General features: G+C 32.6%; 1 protein-coding gene across 4 annotated transcripts in view; it reads right to left on the reverse strand.

Moving 5' to 3' along the window:
* Positions 1 to 5,108: 5,108 nt before the first annotated feature.
* LOC131593163 (putative disease resistance RPP13-like protein 1) overlaps positions 5,109 to 23,433 on the reverse strand; it is a 42,489-nt gene continuing 24,164 nt past the window's right edge. The window contains exons 1-5 of one of the 4 annotated variants that reach the window (XM_058865429.1): positions 21,378 to 21,765; positions 21,237 to 21,289; positions 18,462 to 18,536; positions 5,584 to 8,894; positions 5,109 to 5,502 (exon numbers count right to left, since the gene is read on the reverse strand). In XM_058865429.1, coding sequence (XP_058721412.1) covers positions 5,616 to 8,888 — 3,273 coding nt within the window. In that variant the 5' untranslated portion in view covers positions 8,889 to 8,894; positions 18,462 to 18,536; positions 21,237 to 21,289; positions 21,378 to 21,765 and the 3' untranslated portion in view covers positions 5,109 to 5,502; positions 5,584 to 5,615. Of the gene's footprint in view, positions 5,503 to 5,583; positions 8,895 to 18,461; positions 18,537 to 21,236; positions 21,290 to 21,377; positions 21,766 to 23,433 lie in introns of those variants that run through there. The other 3 variants (XM_058865431.1, XM_058865428.1, XM_058865430.1) reach the window with 3 other exon arrangements.

Consider the following 23,433-nt stretch of genomic DNA (forward strand, 5'->3'; position numbering starts at 1 on the left):
GAATGTGCAATGGACTTTCTTGAGCATTTTGAGAACTTCTTTTTCAGCAAGAATATATTCAATTTGTTCTTCTTTCATCACTATTCAATTCAGCAACATATTTGCACTTGAAACCATAAAGTGGATAACTTGAAACCAAAAAAATAAGCATCACATTATCCTTATGTCTCATCCACCCCTACAACACTACAGTAGACATGTAAAGAAACACCATCTCAGACATTCAGACAAGAGTTTTATTAGCTTCAGAAAAGTTCATCCACCAAAAAGAGAATAAACAAAGAAGACAAGCACGTGACTTGTTACAAATGTGGAAAGTCGGGTCATTATCGTACAATGTGTCATAACCTAAATAAGCGCTACAATAAATAATGTTTTAAGTGGTGGAGGCATACTTGTGAGAGAACTCATGGTGGCAGAGAACATTGTTATTCAATGGCAGCAGGTACTTCGAGAGGCAATGCTGCTAAAGAATGATTGAAAAACCTAAAAACCCACGAATACAATAATAAATATAAAATCAACTCTAATCAGTTATATTTACATCATTAACGTATACTAAACAACTCTAGAAGAAAAGAATACTAATGACAACATTTAATGAAGACAAATACATGATTGCACGATCAACAGATTATGAGCAGGTTATGATGGTATGCAGTTTGAAGACCAAATTACCTTTAAAAGGAATAAGAGGTTAGATATATACATAAATCACTGACAATAGTCTTTCTTGTGACATTTTGTACATAAAACTTGACTACAAAGAAAGATAGAATAGTGACACATGGCTATCTCTGACCTGCGTGCCTTCCAAAATTTTCATAATTTAACTTTTAACCAAAAGTTACATTTCAAATATGTTGTAGAAAATAACTATCTTTCTTTAAATGGTAACCTGGAACAAATCTTGTTGAATCATTGGAATGTGAAAATGTGGTTTTAGACTCCACTTGGCTAGCCACTCTAGGACCTCATGTAGCGGATTATGCAGCGCTGACATTAAAATTCTTCCTGAAGAATCAGTTTATCACACTGCAGGATGAAGACAATAGGGAAGAAACACAAGCTCAACTGAATCACTTCAAGAGGTTGCATAACACAAAGGCAATTGATGAGTGTTTTACAATACAAATAATACCACGAGATATGCCAGAAGATCACTGGAGAGAGTTACCTTCCAATGAGGCCCTTACAAATGCACCAGCAATATTCCAATGCTTAATGAATAAAATATTTCAAAGTGCACTCCAAAAGTTTGTTCTTGTTTTTTTGTTAATATACCGATATACAGTGCATCATGGAGGGATCATTTATGGCACTTAGAATCAGTCTTACAAACATTGTAACAACATCAGCTATATGCCAGGCTTTCCAAATTCTCTTTTGGCGCTACTGATGTGGTTTACTTACGGCACAAGGTTTCGGGTAGAGGAGTTTCGATGGAAATGAGCAAAGTGCAAGTAGTTTTGGAATGGCTCACACCAAGCAATATCAAACTGTTGAAGGTTTATCAAAGCCTATGCCAACATTTCTGCTCCATTAATGGATCTTTTGAAGAAGGGCAGCTTCAGATGGACCCCTGATGCAGACATAGCCTTACGAAAACTAAAAACAGCCATGACGGAAGCACCAGTGTTAGGTTTACCGGACTTCTCACATCCATTTATTATAGAAACTAAAGCCTCGGGCATAGGGGTGGGAGTTGTACTGGGACAAAAAGGCCCTCTTATTGCCTACTTCTCCAAGAAAGTGTCACCTCGTAAGCAAAAGCAATCCTCCTACACAAGGGAATTATTGGCTATTACCGAAGCGTTGGCCAAATTCAGGCACTATTTGTTAGGCAACCAGTCTATCATCAGAACTGACCATCGAAGTTTGAAAAGCCTGATGGATCAATCCCTTTAAATACCCGCACAACAAGCGTGGCTACATAAGTTTTTTTGGGTATGGCTTTAAAATTGAATACACGCCCGGAAAGGATAATAAAGTTGCGGATGCATATCACGAATTTTTATGTTTGCATGGTCTGAGCTGCACTCCTTGTTTCTAGAAGAAATAATTGCTAATTAGTTGTTGATCCGTATTACAAGCAATTAATTGATACATACAAACAAGTCGCTGAACCAACTCAATACAGTGTCAGGGAAGGATTGCTTTATTGGAAGAATAGATTAGTGATACCATCAGAAGAAGAGATAGTGCAAAAGTTACTTAGTAAATTTCACCGTTCTCCTATATGTGGTCATGCTAACACCACAAGAAATGGGACCAATTATGCAGGCCATGGAAGTGTTGGCGACTAGAACCATCATCAAAAGGCCACATCAGGTTGACAATTTGACTTGACAGCTAGCTATCCCAATTTCATCAGTATGGTCAACTTTGTTCTGAAATACTTCTATTAACTATCTATGGTACAAATGCTTCCTTTGAAAATTGAGATGAAATCTCCAAATCATTATCTGCTTGCACAAGTGCATCACCTAAACTCTATTGCCATGAAATATCAGGACTAGATTAGAATAAATCAGTTCTTTTTGTTTGCACTAGCATATCAGGTGTAGCACAATGCTGTTAAAGTTTAAACTTTCTTATGTCCTACTTTGTACATATAGCTCTAAATTCCTCAACAGAAAAAAAAAACAGTTCCTTTGCAAGACATCCTTATTCATAAATACTTTCTATTCATTGTGTCCCATTTTGAGTATCCATGAAATTTATTGTAAAGAATCTCAGCAATTTAAAACCATTTTATATAAATATATAGAATGATTCAAAATTGAAAATGAAAATTGCCATGATATGGTTTTGAATAGCTTGAAGAAGTTGCTTGGTATGCAAAACTTATGTTTTTCAGGAAGAAACTATTTCTGTATGAGGCTATGTCAATAGAGAAAGCTATTCAGAATATTTAGCATGAACCACAATAAATTTGATTAGATCATAGTAGACAAACAATTTGTGATGATCATCAATTGCAAAATTAGAAAAATAATGCAAAGTAAGTCTCTGACAGACACCTCATTTCTTATGAACCACAAAAGGAAACCAGACAAATAAGAAAGGGAAATACAAAGGCTTATTTTTTGAGAATAAATAATAGGAAACGGTCGCGGTTGCGGTCGCGTAAAGGCTTCGTGATTTTGGTCGGTACAGGTGTCGTGACACTGATTGCGGTCGTTGCAGTGTGAATTAACAACAATTTATTCTTTAACATAAAAATATTGAATAACGACATCGGTATCAGCAACTGCCGAAACAGTTTTGTCACGACCGTAAACTATGGAGGCTTAAACACTATATTCCATATGCAAAATCTCTCATTACTTGGAGGCTTATACACAATGTCATTGACACATGTGATAATCTAAGTAAGAGAAGAGTGACCTTGGTTTCTAGCTTCTCTCTATGCATTCAAGACTTTGAAACTCCTCAGTAGCGCTTCTTGCAGTGCAGTCATACAATGAAATATTGGAGTTGGTTTGCAATCAAGGATGGAGTCCACATATGAATAATTAATTGTGTTGTTCGGATGGATTGTTAAGTATAACTTTAGTAAACATGACGAATTCAGAGCCGAAATTATGTCACGTGTGTGTTGGTAAGTAAATAACGTGTGAACATGGGCGTCTGGTGATGAGAAGGACTGTGACAATCGTGAAGAACGAGAATTTGGTTGAAAACACAAAGAAAGGCATATCTAGTTTCATGCGTGTGGGCCTCATGAGCCAAAGGAAGTGCTTGCAGCGACTAATGAGGCCGAGACTTCGTCATAGGGTTCGGGGGAGAGTTACAAACTAAATGGTGGAGGCATACCGGTGAGAGAACGCGCGCATGGTGGAAGAGAATATTGTCTCTCAATGTCAGCAAAGAAGGACTGAAAAACCTTAAAAATACTGATACCATGTAGAAACTGTATAATTGTATATGGTACATGTCATGGTGACTGTTTTAGTGGAAGAGATAATAGAAATTCATTCTTGTATTTAAGTAAAATGAAATTCTTAACTAAATTAAAATGAGTGATCTCAGCACTATGTCACTGTAACAACAAAGCACCTTTGCTCATACATAAAAGAAATCAAGTTTAATGTGCTAGTCCTAGCATTGAGCACTCTGTTATGAGCAAAGAGTACAAAACTTTGAACCTGAATAGTAAGAACAACAGTTTTGTTAAGCTTGACAAATAAAACATACATAATAATGGACTAAAAGAATAGGAACATTTAGATGAATAATATTCTAATGAACGAGTTCACAAAAGTACCGCACACTGGTTCGTGCGTTACAATTCACGGTTCTCTAGGTGTCCCAGCGATTTATGTGACTATATGTCATAATTTAACTTTTAACAGAAAGTTACATGACAAATATGTTAGAGTAAGGCTTTCTTTAAATTGTAACCCGGAGCAGATCTTGTTGAATCGATAGAATGTGAAAATATGGTTGCAGCAGTATGTTGTAATGGTTTAAATTTGATTTGCACGGTTTATGTCAATGCTAAACTGAAATTGGAGAATCTATAAGTTCAATTGTATGCAAAACTTGTGATGATGATCATATTTATTTGGCATATGACATGAATATAGCATAGCAAAATGAGAAAAGTTATTGTAGCCAGAGTCCTATTTGAAGCTGTGTCAAATTTACCAAAATGCTATCTCATGAAAATACCTTTCAGCCTTTGGAATGGAAGTCTCCAAATTTTTACAAAGATCTTGTAACAACACTATCGATACCGTGTAAGAATTGCATGGTAATGTATGTAAAATGAGACCAAATGTAGAATCATTACAATATCAAGTCTATATCTAATAGCATAGTATCTATCCTTTACATAATCCATAGCATAACCATAAAAACAGCTATTGCATCAGTTCACAAAAACTCAGAAAATACATTCGGCACATGCCTGGCAGAACTGCCAGAACTGGTTGAAGTCGATTGCGTAATATGCACTCCTACCAAACTGAAACACTGCCACTACATAGAATCCTAACCAAAATTTTGACACTCTACTCTATCCCTTCTTGAGGTAGCCAAATTTCTGTGTGGTAAAACATTTTTACAAAGAAAACACCCTTCACACTGTTGCTAGCATTGGCTATAAATGCAACAAGGATAAAAAGCCTTCCCTTACCTAAACAGTGTATCTCAAAAGTAAGCACTATATTTTTCAGGAAGAAACTATTTCTGTCAATCGAGAGATCTATTTAGAATGTTATAAAGCATGAATAACAAAATAAGAAAATCACTCTAGCCAGTCTCAAGTCTCAATGTTTGGAGACAGGCACAAAACACATTACAAAACAAAGGAAAGTGGACACTTAAGAAAGGGAAATACAAAGTCTTATATTTTTTTAAGAATGATTACAGACTCTTCTTAACCACAAAATTAATAGAAAAATACTTGAAATCCATAGTTTTGATATTGATGGCAAAGGAATGTCTTAGTCGGCAATATCTCTGAGGATCACATCACTGTTAAACATGACATCACTGTTAAACATGAAATACAGAGTGTTATTATTGTGCAAAATAAAAAATGAAGAAAAAAATGAACACATTGATTGTACTTGCCTGTGACAAACATCTCATTTCTACCGCTCAATCTAATGCTGAGGAATACCGTCAATCATCACATCAGGGATGTGACTAATTGTATGCCAACGCTCTCCTCCCTCTTTTTTGTACTTCTCTTCAAGTAATGGACATCTACTAATCGTCAACATTTTAAGTGAGTTGGGTAGACTTTCTTCTGGCAAGCTCTCAAGACTAGGGCAGCTGTCAATCCGTATATGACTAAGAGTTTTGAGGTGGAGAAATCCCTTGTTGTTCAATATTCTTAGCTTTGAACATTTAGCCAAGGTAAGAACATTCAGAGTTGGTGGCAGTAGATTCTGCTCGGGGAAGCACTCCTCGTTTTCAAAATCATCACTAACAATTAGTTTTGGGCAATTATGAATTTCAAGATACCTCAAGTTGGAAGGAAACCCTCCCATAGGAAAAGACTCCAGCCTTGTACAATCTGACAATATGAGAGAATCCAGATTAGTGAACAAGTGTAGTGAAAGAGGCAAGGAGGAGGACCGCCATCCACTTATTGAAAGTTCCGACAGAGAATTATAACAACGCAAATTTAAAGAGGGACATTCTACAAAGTCCTTGAAATCCAACGCCAACACTTTCAGAAAGGGACTGTTGATTAAATGATCCATGGAGAACTCAACATATTGATTTTCATGAAGGACAAACTTTTTCAAGCTGGATGACAACTTGTTTATCAAAATTCGATCACATCTCCATATATGTAACTCTATGATATTATCACAATTGGGAATTGATACGTCCAACATTTTGCAACCGAAAATCACCAATTTCTGTAATGAAGGAAGGTGTTGAGGCAGTACCCCTTTCAATTTGGGACAATCTCTTATGTAAAGCTCTTTAAGCATAGGAAACTCATCAATACATAACCATTCGTCCCACTCATACATGCGGTCAAATACCAAAACTTCAAGGAACTTGAACGGGACATTTGTTGAGTTATTGCCAATGATCTTTATTCCTTTACAGTTCTTGAGTTTAAGAGATATTAAGTTGGGTAAATCACAACCACTTAGCCAATTTGGAAACATATCGCCATTGTAGTTCTCAATGATGAGCCTTTTCAGATTATTATTTGGTTGAAGGGCATCCAAGACATACACATTGCTGTCAACTACTGAACCATTAAATATCATATGTATTTTTTCTAAAAACTTCTTATCTTGCAAACGGGTCTTTACGGCATGTGTTGGATCAGTGACATTGTTCAATCCTGAAAGACAAAGTTTTCCTTGAAGAAGATTGAGACTTTCTAACTCCTCAATATCAGACCCACTTGACTCTTCCACAATAAAGTTAGTCAATGTTTGTAGATGGTTTAGTTCCCTTATGTTCTTTGGCATCTTCTTTATTGCAGACCCTTTTAGATTAAGATGGCGTAAACGGTCAAGTTTGAAAAAATCTAAAGGAAATTCAGTCAAATTAGAACACCCTTCCAATATCAATGACTCTAAATTGTAAAGCTTACAAATAGAATTAGGCAACCTTACAATACTTGTCCAAGACACGTCTAGATAGCGCAAAAACTTTAAATTGCCTATCTCATCTGCTAGCTCTAACTCTGTAAGTAAAGACCTACTACCAAGAAATGACAACATCCGCAAATATTTTAGTTTTGAAAATATATCACATTGCACATTATTGCTTATCTCGGTCCATTTGTAACTTTTTGGTTCTACCAACAAGCTATGCAATCCCTTACTTCTATAAGTGTGCTTTAATATTCTATCCCCATCTTCCGAATCAAAAGAGAACCAAATGTGGCGTGTCCGTTTAGAAATGTGATTTACCTTCTTATCATCCTCTACTTGTAAGCAAAACTCTCTAGACATTGATTTTGCCAAGTCATTGACAAGATCATGCATGGTAAAACCACCATCAAAATCTTGTGATTTTTGGAAAAATGAAATTGACTCAAGAACGTTGAATAATTCACTACCCAACTTTTCTTTACTTTTGTCACTTTTGTAGGAATTCAGCAAACCATTTGCCATCCACATTTTGATTAACTTGTTCTTGTCAAACTTATAACCCTTGGGAAATATTGAGCAGTATGCAAAACAAGGCTTCAAATTAGAAGGAAGATTATGGTAACCCAGTCTCAATACTGGATTTATGCCACTGTCTTTCTCTGATAAACCCCACATATCATCCTCCAATATTTCATTCCATTCACTTTGAGAGAATTTTGCTCTCAAGAGTTTCCCCATAGTTATCACGGCTAATGGCAACCCTCCACACTTGCCTACAATCTTTTTTCCAATTGGTTCAAGATATGGATATTCACTCCCTTTTTTGTTTGGAAAAGCATGTCTCTCAAATAAACTCCAAGAATCACTCTCTCCCAATTGAAATAATTCAAAAAACTTAGATTCCATGGCAGATGCATTCTTCTGATTTCGTGTTGTCACAATAATCTTACTTCCTGAAGATCCTTCGTTAAAAAAACTTAGTAACTTCTCACAACTTTCCCGGTCTACTTTCCAGATATCATCTAGAACAAGCAAACATTTCTTTCCTGTTATCTCTTCCTGCAGTTGACATTGGAGTCGATCTAGATTTTCAGTGTTTGGCGAAGAACCAAATGACTCGAGAATTGCTTTAGTGAGTCCAATAACATCAAATGATTCTGAAACATAGACCCAAGCTTTAAGATCAAAGTTCTTTTGCACCCTGTGGTCTTTGTAGACAAGCTGAGCCAGGGTGGTCTTACCCATCCCAGCAAGACCAACTATGCTGATTATTGGTGCTTGGTTGCTGCTACTACTACCATTGTCTAAAAGTAAGAAACTGATAATTTCCTCTTTTTCACGATGTCTACCATATTTGCTAGATTCATCCACCAAAGACGTCGTTGGCACTCTTTCTGAAAGTTCATTACGAGCAAATATTCCTTCATTCAAATTCAGCGAATCCTTTTCGTCTAAAAGAACTTTTAGGTTGTTTAGCAAATCTTTGATCTTAGGTTTAAATCGGCTAACTAAACGAAAGAGATGAACCTTGGACTTTCGTTGTGCACTTGTAGCAATCTCGTCCAACAGTTGTTCTACTTCATATACCACATGTTTTAGTTTATCAAGCCAAAACCTCACTCTTTCGTCATGGTATTGTTTTGCCTCTGCATCATCCAACACTTTTTGGATTGAATTCAATCTAATTTTAAGTTTATTCACCGACCGTTTAATGAAGAGGTCTTTGTAATCTCTTGAGGCAACACTTTCAACAATGACTTGAATGACAGGTGTAAGAAATGCTCCTGCAACCATCAGTCCTGCCATGGCTACCTAAAAGTTGGTAATATGTTAGCTTCTGCTAAGAATAATGGAACAAAAACTAGCTTCTACACATTGTTGAAATATCTATGTCAAACACTTAAAACATACATATATTAAAAAGGATGGATTGTTCCATTAATGGCACATTATGCTGCTATGATAACAACTATATATATGAAGACTATCTTCATTGCCAACAACAAAATCATTTGTGACTTTTATATTTCTTGATCACTATTCTATTTTTAAAAATCAATATTTTTATTCGAAATAAAAAAAGCATAATATTAAAATTATTTATAAGATTAAAATTATTTAATCATGACAATTTATTACATTTAAGATTTTTGCTAATGTGATATGTACTCTTGTTTCATTGTATCTAATATAATAATAACCCAGTGTAAGAAGATGGAACTCAAATATACACTAAAAAAAACTTTAGTTAAAGACGAACCACATCAGAGAATCCAAATTTAAATTATATCTAAAATAATCTATGAATTTAGATTTTAAAACTTAATTTTCTCTTGAAATGTGGAGGGTTAAAAGAAATAATAAAAAAATTGACGCTTGACTTTGGAGGTCATGCAAGATGTAAGATAGTAACATGTTGTTGTATGAAATGATAATTATTTAACAAATAATTAAAATGTATTGATGTTGTTATATAATAAGTAAAATGTTTTGTTAAAAAAAACTAGTAAAAAGCTTAATAAATAATTAGTAAAATATTATATTTAATAATTTAAAAATTAGAGCATTTGAATTTGCATTTAAGTATATAGTTGAAAAGGAAACAAATTTTTAAATATAATTAAAAAATATTTAATAATTATTCTACATATTTGAATTTCAATTTCAAACATTTATAAAAAAAATTAAATTATCTAAAATATGATAATTATTAAACTAAAAATATAAAAAACAAAATAAATATTTGATTTTTAATTTTTGGTGGTCTTTTTTAATTGGCTTAATTACACTTTTGATCCTCTATTTTAGCCAATTTACAAAATTAATCCGCTTATTTCAAATATAAATAATTTTGGTCTATTTTTTATATTCTTGCACTAAAAATGAATGATGTTTCTATTTTTAAATATCGTATTATTTGTGAAATATGATAATTCATAATAAAATAACATTTTATAAAAGTTTGTAGATAAAAAAGGTATCTTAAAAAATGCACATCATGTCAATTTCTAATGCAAAAAATAGAAAGAAATTAAAAATATTTAAATTTAAAATGAGTGATTAATTTCGTGAATCAAGTAAAATGGAAGGATTACAATTATAATTAAGCCTTTTTTAATTTCATTTCAATTCATTTTTACATATAGTATAAAAAATTAATATTTTTCTATTTTTATTCTCTATTTACATACAAATGATAAAGAACATTTTATCTATTTATTTCTATTCCCCATTTATCAGTTTTGTTTCTTAAAAAACACATAGAATTTATTATCCAAAAAAAATATTTTAAAAAAGGACGTAAGTGAACAAGAAAATAATTTAGTTTGGGGGCAATTTATACTTCATTGGTCAATAGACCTGTCAAGGTCGGTCCAATCAATTCAAGAATCATGTTTTAATTTAAGAAATAGGCCTAAAAATATGAATTTATGACGATTTTAAAAAGAAAAAAAAACTAGTATAAAATCATAGATTTTGAAAACAAATTATATTTTTGAAATTGTTATTAAAAAAAGTGTAAAATAGATTCTTAAAGCAAATTATATTTTATATCTATTTTTAAAAAACAATATTAATTTGATAATTAAAAATAATTATTGTGCCCTGCAGGATCTAGGGTCAGGATCTAGGGTCAGTGTGGTAGCACATGATGCACCTGTATTGGGCCGCCCCTAAGACCAACAACTTATATCCATTAACTCAACTAGAAATTATGAACACGTTCATTTCAATTTTTTTAAATAATTTTTATAGAGTTACATGTTTTTTGTTAAAACATTAAAAAAGAACTTTTATAAAAAAATTGAAATAAAAAATTAGTTTAAATAGTTTTTCCTAAAATATTATTTAAGATATTGCATTAATTTTCCATGTTTTTTTAACAAAAGTTTAACAATACGTTAAATTTAAAATTATTGTGAATAATTTTTCATGAAAATTATATAACTCTGACTATGTTTTAATCTTTTTATGAAAAAATATTTTCCCGATATATCTTTTTCAGTAATATATGTTTATATTACTAAATATTAAAGTTAATCTTTAAAAATATAAAAAAAAAAAAAATTGTTTGTAAACCTAAAGCTAACCACTTTCAATTCATTTCTCATAAGGTTAGAAATAAACTAGCATCTTGGAAAGCAAGTCTTCTCTCGATTGTAGAAAGAGTTCAATTGGTTAAAGTTGTGGTCCATAGTATGTTTATTCACTATATGTCTATTTACAATTGACTTGCTAGCATCATTCATTTCATTGAGTGTTGGATGAGGAATTTTATCTGGAGTGGAAGTTTGATTTTGTCGGTTCCTCTGGTGGTCCCTTGGTTGTTGGTTCTAGTTCACTATTAGGCTCAACGCCCTCTCCCCCCGAGGTAATGGAACAACAACATTTTTTTCCGTGTTTTGGGCTGCCCAAGATCTAATGGTTGGAATGCAAATTTGGATCCATCCCCCCAAATAGTATATCTTGTAACCCTCATACAATTTGGTCTTTTTTCTCTTTGTGGAGGTGGAAATCCACCAATATTTAAGGTATCTTTGGATTTTATTGACACTTTTCTACCTGTTTGTGAAGAGGTTTCTAGGTATTACAATGTTCGCAAATAAATTTTGTCATCTCATATATCTTTCCCTCAAAGGCTAGGATGTGAGAATATCTCTTTGCTTTCGTAGAGTGTAGAGTTGCATCAGTGGCTAGTTCAAGATATTCCCTTGCTATTGTGTGATTTCCATAAGCTTTACCTTATGATAATCGTGCGTCACACTCAGGCTCAAACCCTATTCCAGACCAGTTGATCTAGGGGTTCCCCACCCCTCTTTAAGAGTTAGATAACCCTTATTGTGATCTTTGTACTTGTTCGTAACTGTTTGCAGGATAATATTCATACGCCTATACCAGAGGGGGGTTTGTGTTCATAGAGGTTTTCTTTATTTGTTTGTTTAGAAGGCTCTCAATTTCCTTCTTATTCATGTTTGTTGTCTCTAGAGAAAAGTTTATCCGATGTGTCTTTAAATGTTGATAGTGATGTAGCTAAAATAGTTTTGAGAGTTACAAAGCAGTTAGGTTGTGAGCAATTTCTAAGTGGCAAGGTTGAGTTAGAAAAGATTATGTGTCTGGAAAAGAAAGATAGGAATAAAAGCGCTTCTCGTTTTTCCAAGGTGATGGGTAGATTTTAATTTGATTCTTTAATATTGGAGGTTTGGGGAGTAAAACCAAAAGAAGGCTTCTTGGGCTCTTTATAGTGTTTTTTTATCATTGTCCTATCTTTCTTAAGTATTCTAATCAGTTGTGGGGTCCAAAATTGTTTTTGTTTGAAAATCAGTGGTTGTCACATACTGATTTCATTGTGTGTCCTAAATTCTTGGCATGTTCCTTCAAATCCATGTTGGAAGGCCTTTATTCTTATGGGTAAGGTTAGACCTTTTAAAACCTCTCAATTATTGGAATAAGAAAATGTTTGTAAGTTGGATTATTAAATTTAGTCCCTTAGAGTGGTGATTGGGGACTTAGATCTGTTGGCAGACCAAAAGGACCTTTATGTGGAGGAAGTGAACACTACATCTTCTGCCATTAATGATCATTGGGCTCTGCTTAGGACAAAGGATTTTTAGTTATCCCAAAGAGAAAAGTCTAGATGGCTAAAGGAAGAGGATGCCAATTCGAGTTTTCTTTATGCCTTGATCAAGTGAATGAGCAGGAGAAATTCAATCTTAACTCTTAAAGTCGGTAATGGTTGGCTTAAATGAGTGGCTGAGATTTAGAAAGAGATCTTTAATTATTTCTCTAAGCAGTTTTCTAAACTGAATGTTCACTGACCTAGGTTTCTTAGGGTGCCTTTTCGGTATCTCTTAAAGGAGGACAATTTGGCCTTGACCTCTGTTTTCCTTCTTGAGGAACTTTACATGGTGGTGTCCCTGAGTGATGGTAATAAGAGTCTACATCCTAATGGCTTTAATTTTCCTTCTTTAAAATATTCTAGACTTGTTAAAGGTAGATTTGTGGATTATGTTTGTTATGTTTCACTATTTTGCATTTCTACCTCACAGTTTTGCTTCCTTTTTTGCGACTCTTATTGTCAAGGTCAAGAACCCCGACTTCTTGGCAGAATTTTGGTCTATCTCCCGAGCTGGATCCCTCTAAAATTTGGTAGCCAAAGTTTTGACTAAGAGACCGAGATTGGTTATAGATAAGTCGATATCTTCGAATCAGTCAAAATTTTTAAAAGGGAGAATGATGGTTGATAGAGTCGTTGTATTTAATAAGATTATATTTTTGGCCAAACGCTTTAGAAAGGATTTTTCATCATTACAGCTGACTTTGAGAAAACGTATGATCCAGTTAATTGGAGCTTTCTAAATTTTATGCATATCAAATTTGGTTGTAATGATAAATGGAAATCATGGATCAGAGCTTGTGTTTTTGCAAGAAATTTGGCCATGTTGGTCAATGGCTTTCTTACTAAAGAGATTAAAACTTAAATAGGATTGAAGTAAGGAGACCCCATAACTCCTCTTCTTTTCCTCCTTGTGGTAGAAGGCCTCATTAGGCAAATCAAGAGAGATTCTGATCTCAATCTCTTCTCTGGGTTTAGAGTTGCTCTTTGCTTGGTAGTCTCTGATCTTCAATATGCCAATGACACTTTACTTTTGTTTGAGCCTTCAAGTGGGAATTTATGGACTATTAAAATAGTTCTAAGGTGGTAAACCTAAAGCGATCACCACTTTCAATTCATTTTAATAAGGTTATAAGTAAACTGGCAGCTTGGAAAGTAAGTCTTCTCTCTATTGCATGAAGAGTTTAATTGGTTCAAGTTACGGTCCATAGTATGTTAATTCACTATATGTCTATTTATCATTGGCTTTCTAGCATCATTCATTTCATTGAGTGTTGGATGAGGAATTTTATATGGAGTGGCAGTTTGATTTTGTCGGATCCTCTAGTGGTCCCTTGGTTGTTGGTTCTAGTCCACTTTTAAGCTCGACACCCCCCCCCCTTTTCTTTGGATGTAGGATTTTCTTTTGTAGGTAGTAATGGAATAACATATTTTTCTAGTCCATGTTTTGGGCCGCCCAAGATCTAATGGTTGGAATTCAAATTTGGATCCATCCCCCCAAATAGTATATCTTGTAACCCTCCTACAATTTGGTTCTTTTTCTCTTTGTGGGGATGAAAATCCACCAATATTTATATGAGTTTGGGTTTTGTTGACACTTTGCTACCTGTTTGTGAAAAGGTTTCTAAGGATTGCAATATTCGGATACGACTCTTCTCATCTTATCTATCTTTCCCTCAAATGTTAGGATGTGAGACTATATCTTAGCTTTCATAGAGTGCGGAGTTATCATGGATGGCAAGTTTAAGATATTCTCTTACTATTGTGTGCCTGCCATAAGCTTTACCTTATGATCATTGTGTGTCACACTTAGGCTAAAAGTTTATTCCATACTAGTTTATCTAGGGGTTCCCCACTCCTCCTCAAGAGTTAGATATGACTAACCCTTATTGTGATCTTTGTACTTCTATTCGTAATTATTTGCAGGATAATAATCATACGCCTATACTAGAGGGAGGTTTGTGTTCATAGAGGTTTTCTTTATTTGTTTATTTATAAGGCTCTCAATTTCCTTCTTCTTCATGTTTGTTATCTTTAGAGAACTGTTTTCCCGATGTGTCTTTAAATGTTGATAGTGATGTAGCTAAAATAGTTTTGAGAATTACAAAGCACTTAGGTTGTGAACACTTTCTAACTGACAAGGTTAAGTTAGAAAAGATTACGTATCTTGAAAATAATGATAGGAATAAAAGAGCTTCTTGTTTTTCTAGGGTGGGGGTAGATGTTAATTTGATCCTTTAATATTAGAGGTTTGCAGGGAAGAATCAAAAGAAGGATGATGAGGGATCTTATTCTAGCCAATTCCTTGGATTTTGTGTTTATTCAAGAGACCATAATCCTTCGTGCCATTGATTTTATTCCTTATTCCCTTCAGGAGAATTCATCCTATGAATAAAGTTTTACTCCAGTGGTTGGTAATAGTGATCGGGTTCTTTTGATCCAGTGTATTTCAAAATGATGGCCCTTTTATTCTTCTCGAGTCCCTGTGTCCTTGATGTGTGTTTAAAATGGGGAGATTATAAGACAATTTATTTTGTGGAAAAATCTATTTGAAATCGTCTTTATATGGGAAAAATGTATGTGGGACAGATCTCTGTCTTTGCAAGGCTTCTCTTTGAGGAGAGGTTCGACGAGTTTTGGGAGATTTCAATTACATCTCCTATCCCACAGAGAGAATGTGTTATGATAGTTTTTCTAAACTCTTTAGTAATGTCCCGTGTGTGGCTTTTTCAACCTTTATTTTCATTATCAACTTGTTGGATCTTCCCCATTTGGGAAAGAAGCTTACTTGGTTTCAACCTAGAAAAGGGGCAGTTAGTAGGCTAGATCTGATCTTGATTTCTGATGTTTGGCAAGGTTGCAGGATACCAACAGCATAATGGGAGCTCTTTATAGTGTTTTTTTAATGATTGTCCTATCTTTCTTAAGTACTCTAATCAGTTGCGGGGTGCAAAATTGTTTCAGTTTAAAAATCAACATACTGATTTTGTTGTGTTGGTCCTAAATTCTTGGCATGTTACTTCAAATCCATATTGGAAGGCCTTTGTTCTTATGGGTAAGGTTATATCTCTTAAAACCTCTCAAATATTGGAATAAGCAGGTGTTTGTAAGTTGGATTCCAAAATTTAGTCCGTTAGAGTGGTGATTAGGGACTTAGATATGTTGGACGACCAAAAGGGCCTTTCTATGGAGGAAGTGGACACTACATATTTTTCCATTGATGATCATTAGGCTCTGTTAGGGCAAAGGATCCTTAGCTATCCCAAATAGAAAAGGTTAAATTGCTCAAGGAAGGGGATGCCAATTCGAGTTTCTTCGAATCAGTCGAAATTCTTAAAAGGGAGAATGATGGTTGATGGAGTCGTGGCAGTTAATAAGATTATATTTTTGGCCAAATGCTCTAGAAAGGATTTTTTACAACTGACTTTGAGAAAATGTATGATCCAGTTAGCTGGAGTTTCCTGAATTTTATGCATATCAAATTTGGTTTTAGTGATAAATGGAAATCTTGGATCAGAGTTTGTGTTTTTGCAAGAAATTCGGCCATGTTGGTCAATGGCTTTCTAACTAAAGAGATTAAAACTTAAATAGGATTGAAGTAAGGAGACCCCATAACTCCTCTTCTTTTCCTCCTTGTGGTAGAAGGCCTCATTAGGCTGATCAAGAGAGATTTTGATCTCAATCTCTTATCTGGGTTTAGAGTTGCTCTTTGCTTGGTAGTCTCTGATCTTCAATATGCCAATGACACTTTACTTTTGTTTGAGCCTTCAAGTGGGAATTTATGGACTATCTAAATAGTTATAAGGTGGTTTGAGCTAGCTTTTAACCTTGAGATTAGTTTTCATAAGAGTATCTTGATTGGGATTAATTTTGACCCTTCCTTTTTAGAGTTAGTTTAGGATTTCCTCAATTGCAAGAATGAGTCTCTCCCTTTTAGGTATCCCAGGATCCCAGTAGGTGTCAATCCTTGGTTGGAATATACCTGAAAGCCCCTTATCAACCTGATTTGGAAGACACTTCATTCCAAGATCTCTTAGGTTAATTGGTTTATTATTTGTAAGTGTAAGTGAGGTGATAGCTTAGATATTAGAGATCTTCGACTGTTCAATCTAGAACATTTTATCCAAATGGAGATGGAGGCTTTTGTCGGGTGCTTTCAGGTTTGTGGATTGATATGCTCTCTTCCAAGTATGGTGCCTTAAAGGTTTACTCATTGTGTGGGGGTAGGTCTTCGGGGCTCCATTCTATTTCTTCTTGGTGGGACAGGAGTGCCCCTCCTGGAATCCCAAATGGATTACCCTACTAATTGGTTTGGGGAATGGTTTGTTAATAAGGTGAGGAAAAGTCTCAATATATCCTTTTTAGAAAGCCATTAGTTAGGTAGCTTTCCTCTTAAGATTATATTTCAGAAATTTTTTAACATACCTCAATTTCAATACAGAACAGTGATTAAGGTAGGGAGGAGGGGGGAGGTGAGGATTTTACTGGACCTTAGGTGGATGAGATATTTATTCATCTATGAAGAATCTTTCGTTTGTAATAGTTTTCTTGGATCTCAGAGAGTTCCAATTTAGTGAAGGGAGTGATAGGTGGGTTTAGAGGCATTCCAGAGATGATATCTTGTTTTTGGCGTCTGCGTACCATGCCATTGCAGCTCGCGATCAACCCTTAGAGCCCCCCTTAGTTAAGGAGTTTCCATCTCTTTCCTTTATTTGGAATAGTTGGGCTCCATCTAGGGTGGATGGTGGTCTTTTCCTGACAAATTTTACAGGATATGCTTTCTTCTAGAGAAAATATGTTCAATTTGAAGGTAATTGTCGATCAGGAGGTTGTCAATTGTTTTTTTAGCCTCAAGTATTAGACATATGATCTTCGAGTGGTTAGGGGTGAAGTTGGATATTCCTAGGGATCTTAGGACACTTTTTAAGTTTTCCCTCTCATTAGGGCCAAAGGTCAAGTCTATGGGAGTCTTCGCCATGATTTGACATGTAGTTGTGTGGACTTTTTAGTTCATGTTTAATGGTAAGTTCTTCTATAGTTCGTTAACAAACGTGAAAGAGGTGGTTGATAACAATATTTTTTGGCTTAGTGCTAGTTTGAAGTCGTTCATCTCTCTCTCATCTCTCTGATTGGTTTCAGAACCCTATCATGTGTCTTAACTAATAATAGATCAAAATGTATGATCGTCTTCAGGTGTGTTAATTTTTTTTTTTGGTGTTGTTGTGGTTCTCCTGGTTTGCCAATAGTGGGTTTAGCGATATGAACTCTAGTTGGGTTTTTGTTAGGTGGAACTTTGTTGTGAGGGTGCAACTCTTAATTTTTTTATTCCTGTTTATGGCTGATTGGGTATTCGTTCGCTTTTGTTATGGGGTGTTTGTTTTTCAATGTTTTGTCTTTTTTTTCTTCGATACCTCTTGTGCCAATTTGACTTTATTTTTGTATTTGTAATTGGGATTTCTTCCCTTTATTTATTATACATATATTTTACCATTCAAAAAAAGTCTCTAATAATATATATTTATGTTACTTGATGTCAAAATTAATTTTTTAATATATTAAAAAATGAGTTAATTTTTTTTAAAAATGTAAATTTTGTTATAAAAAATCAATTTTGATAATATAAATAAATTTTAAAACTATAATAAATTGGTCCTTAATATCATATAACTTTTTTGGTTTCATTATGTTATATTTCATTTTAATAAAATAATTTCATATTTAAATATTATATCCATCAAAATTGAACAGGGAAGTCGAACGCAAACCTTATACTTTATTTGAGTGGAACTTTTTTTGTTCACCAACTATTAACAAACCCGTGCATATCCACGTGTTCTGTTCTGTTACGCACATTTGGATACATCATTTATTTTAAATAAAATGTTAAAAATAAAAAATAAATATTTAGATAAATAATTGATTATTTCGTATATAAAAATATTTAGATCAATAATAGATTTTTTCCCGTATACCATTTTTTAATCAAAAATATTTGATCATAAATATCATTTCTCTTATATAAAAATATTTAGATCAATAATAAATCTTTTTCCCATATACAAACTTCATTTTTGCTTAAGTATCATTTACAAAAATATTTGGATCAATAGTAAATTTCGTATATAAAATTATTTAGATCAATAGTAGATTTTTTCGCGTATATCATTTTTGAATAAAAAATATTTGGATCATAAATATCATTTGTAGAATATAAAAATGTTTAGATCAATAATAAAAAAATTTCCCGTATACAAACTTCATTTTTGTTTAGGTATCATTTACAAAAGTATTTGGATAAATAGTAAATTTCGTATATAAAGATATTTAGATCAATAGTAAATTTTTTCTCGTATACCATTTTTGAATGAAAAATATTTGGATCATAAAGACCAATTTTTGTAATTAATATATTTTTTTCCGAATACAAATATTATTTTTGTTTAAGTATCATTTACAAAAAAATTTGAATCAATATTAAATTTTCGTATATAAAAATATTTAGATTAATATTAGATTTTTTCCCGTATACCATTTTTGAGTAAAAAATATTTGATCATAAATACAATTTCTCGTATATAAAAATATTTAGATCAATAATAAATCTTTTCCCCATATACAGACTTCATTTTTTTCTTAGGTATCATTTACAAAAATATTTAGATGAATAGTAACTTTTGTATATAAAAATATTTAGATCAATAGTAGATTTTTTTCCTGTATACAATTTTTGAATTAAAATATTTGAGTCATAAATACCATTTTTTGTAAATAATAGATTTTTTTCGTTTATAAATATTATTTTTGTTTAGGTATCTTTTACAAAAATATTTGGATCAATATTAAATTTTCGTATATAAAAATATTTAGATCGATAATAGGTTTTGTGGCATATGCCATTATTGAATAAAAATATTTAGATCAATAATAGATTTTTTGGCCTATGCCATTGTTGAATAAAAAAATATTTGGATTATAAATAACATTTTTCGTATATAAAAATATTTAGATCAATAATATTTTTTTTTCGTATACAGACTTCATTTTTGTTTAGGCATCATTTACTAAAAAAATTGGATCAATAGTAAATTTCGTATATTAAAATATTTATATAAAAGGTAGATTTTTTTCCCGTATACCATTTTTGAATAAAAATATTTTGATCATAAATACCATTTTTTCTAAATAATAAATATTTTTCCGTAAATATTATTTTTGTTTAGATATCATTTACAAAAATATTTATCTAAACAAAAATATTTGGATCAATATTAAATTTTCATATATAAAAATATTTATATCAATAATAGATTTTTTGAACAAATTTTTTCCGTATACCATTTTTTAATGAAAAATATTTCGATCACAAATATCATTTTTCGTATATAAAAATATTTATATCAATAATAAATTTTTTTTGTAGAAGAAAGAAGTGAGACAGTGATGAAAGAAAAAAATAGAGAATGGAGAGAGATTTGGTAAGTTTGATAAAATATGAGGATTGTATTATTTTAATAATAAAATTAAAAAACTTTATGGTGAAAAAGCCAAATAACCATAGTTTTAATGTGGTGGCAAAAAATCAAATAAGCGTATTGTAACTTTTCTACAACAATTAATTTTCTTATATTATAGATTCCTAATTGAAAGTTGGAGTATTGAAACCCGGTATACCTGTACCTATAAAAGGTGTTAAGGACAATATCTGTTGAAAAAAATGATTTGGATCAATTTTAAAATAAAAATGGTTTGCATCAATTTTAAAATAAAAATAATTTGGATCAATTTTAAAGTAAATATATGTGTTTTGATTTGATTTTGGATGACAACTTAAAAAAGTATAATTCAAACATTTAATTTAATGTGATTTAATTTGAAATTTTTTATTTTAAATTTGATTTACTATTTAATTAATAATTTTATTAAAAAGCGATAAAAAAATATAATATATATAATAGATAATACATTAAATTTTGATATTATGAAATAAAATATATCCATTATGCTTAAAGCATATAAAAAATTTAAAAACCAAAAATTAAATTATACTATTAAATTGATTAAAAATAAAAAACCAACTAATAATAAATTAATAAAATACATCATACAAATATAAGAGTATCAAAATATTGTACGGTTTAAGTTGATTTTAAATTTTCCATTTGAAAGCTAATCTGACTTAAATAGTTTGTTTGATTTTTTCAATTTTTTAAACCAATTTGAAATTTTATTCTAAATCAATTTAAATTTAAACATTCTTTAAAAAAATATAATAATTTTTTAATAGACAAAAATAGTTGTTTTGATTCTCTTAAGCTAGAGACAAAATTGAAGATTTCAACGAAAAAGAAACTAAAATTAAAATTAGAGTAAAATTTAGAAAATTAAACAACACAAAATTATGTCAATATTATAAATAGATTGTGAAAATTAAGTAATAAAAATCAACTAACCTAAAATTAAATCTGGTTGTAGATCTAAATAAAGTAGAATATTTTCAACTAAAAGATATATTAAAAAAAGGGAAAAAGATATATTATTACCAGTCAATATGTGAGTAAACAAATTGAAGTTATGATCTCCTGTAAAAGAAAACCTGAAAGTGAATATAAAAATGAGTAAGATTTAGGAAATTAAAAACAATAAAAAAAATATAAGATCTCCAAATGAAATAGAGAAATTACTTGACGGATAGTGATTGTGGGAACAAAGAAACTTAGAATAAGATCTCTTAATTAAGAAAATATTTAGAGGCAACACAAAGTACTGAAGAAGTTGAAGTGTAAGAGAACTCAATAGAAAATGGATGAGATATATAGAAAAATGAATGTCTCTCCCACAAACCACACAAGAGATTGATATTTAATCTAGAACAAACCTCGACCACAAAAGCGAGTGTCCCAAATTGAAAAATGAACCTTCTAAGAAAGCTAAAAGAAAAGTAAAACGAAATTATTAAAGTTTGTTTGTTATCGACAACCAATTAATTTCATATGCCACAAAGTCTAGTGACTAGTTTCTTAACTTGTGATAGATACACTAGTAACCTATAATAATTGGAAAATTATCATTGTACCCATACGACCTTCCATAAAAGTTTCAAAATATTTTTATATTTCGGATATACATGTTTAAAGACAAGTTTTTTTAGAAAAAGTGTGACTTCGCATATGCATCTTTGAAATGACTCTTTTTTTTTTTGTAAAATAGAACGACTTCGGAGATACATATGTGAAGTCACCTTTTAAAAAAATGGTGTTTTCGGATAAACATATCTGAAATAATTTAGGGTATTTCAGAAAACGCAAACAGCCACCCCCGCTGTTTGCATTCTCTTCAAACAATAAATTTTCACTTCAAACTCATTTTTTACCAAGTTCCATTCCAGTATTCCTACTCTACAAGTTCCATTCAAGCATTTCTAAAAGCTAAAAGCTCATTTCAAGTTCTACTCAAAGCTCATTTCAAGTTCTACTCAAAGCTCCAAAAATTTGTAAGTTTTCTCTACTTTCTACCTCTAGCTCAGAGTTGTTATTAGAATTGTTAGAATTTAGGATAATGTGTAGGTTGATGTTATTGTAGTTCAATGTTAGTGTTAAAATGTAGAAAATTGGATTTTGGATGAGTTAGTGCAAGAATTGGAAGTTTCTCAAAAATGGTTGTTCGCATGTTATTTTGAAAGTGCATATCTGAAATCTCCTTCAACTAGTTTTCGGATATGCACTTCTGAAATATTCTCTAAGTTGTTTTTCTTTTAGTTTCAAATTTGTTTCATACTTTTATCATTGACATTTTTTTACGAAAATGGCTGACAAGGCACCAACTGATCGACTAAGATAGGGGAGGCCAACCCATACAGCCTCAGCTCGATGCGAGAGAGCCGCACAACAAGGAGTGACTCAGGGACGTGGTCCGAGTCCAAGTCCAAATGGAAGAGGCGCCTACAGTATCCTCATTTGCACCGAGGAGTCGCTTCTCTTGGGCGTCTTCCTCTCGTGAGGTTAGTCGGGAGGAGGAGGTGCCCGAAGAGGATGAGGTATCTGAGGTTCAACCTGAGCACGAAGAGGATGCTCAGGACGATGTACATGATGCACAAGAGGGTGGCTACCCGGGAGGGCCTTCAGACACGTCTGTCTTAATATACTATTATGACCATGTCGCTCGACATATTTGGGATGGCGAGATTGTTTTTTATTACACTTTTTAATTTAAACGGTTTACTTACAAATAGTTGAAATGAATTTAAACGATTTACTCAGGATCCAACAACAACTAATATTTTTTTTTGTGACAGGAACGAATGCCCATAAAATTCGCGAAAAATGTTTAATCTCTTTAAACCGCAGGCTGAGTGGCTTATTGATGTTGTTGCTGGATTTGGGCTTGGCGGATTATGTTGTACCAGATATGTTACCATAAGTCATAGCATGCAGGGGGAATTTGCCGAAAGATGACACAAGGAGACGTCTTCTTTCCACTTTTCTATTAGGGAGTTGACGATCACCCTCCACGATGTGACTTGTCTGCTCCACCTGCCCATCAGAGGAAGGTTATTAGACCATTCCCGAATAGAAAGAGTTGAATCCATCAAGTGGATGGTGAATTATCTAGATATGGAAGCATATATGGCCAATTATGAGTGCAGAACAACAAATGGGGTGTGTATCAAGTTTTCCAGCTTGAAAGAGCTTAACGAGAATCACTTGGTGGCGGCAATTGAGGCCAAGGAGGAGGGTGATG

Source organism: Vicia villosa, linkage group LG3, assembly GCF_029867415.1.
Source record: "Vicia villosa cultivar HV-30 ecotype Madison, WI linkage group LG3, Vvil1.0, whole genome shotgun sequence".
Taxonomy (NCBI): domain Eukaryota; kingdom Viridiplantae; phylum Streptophyta; class Magnoliopsida; order Fabales; family Fabaceae; genus Vicia; species Vicia villosa.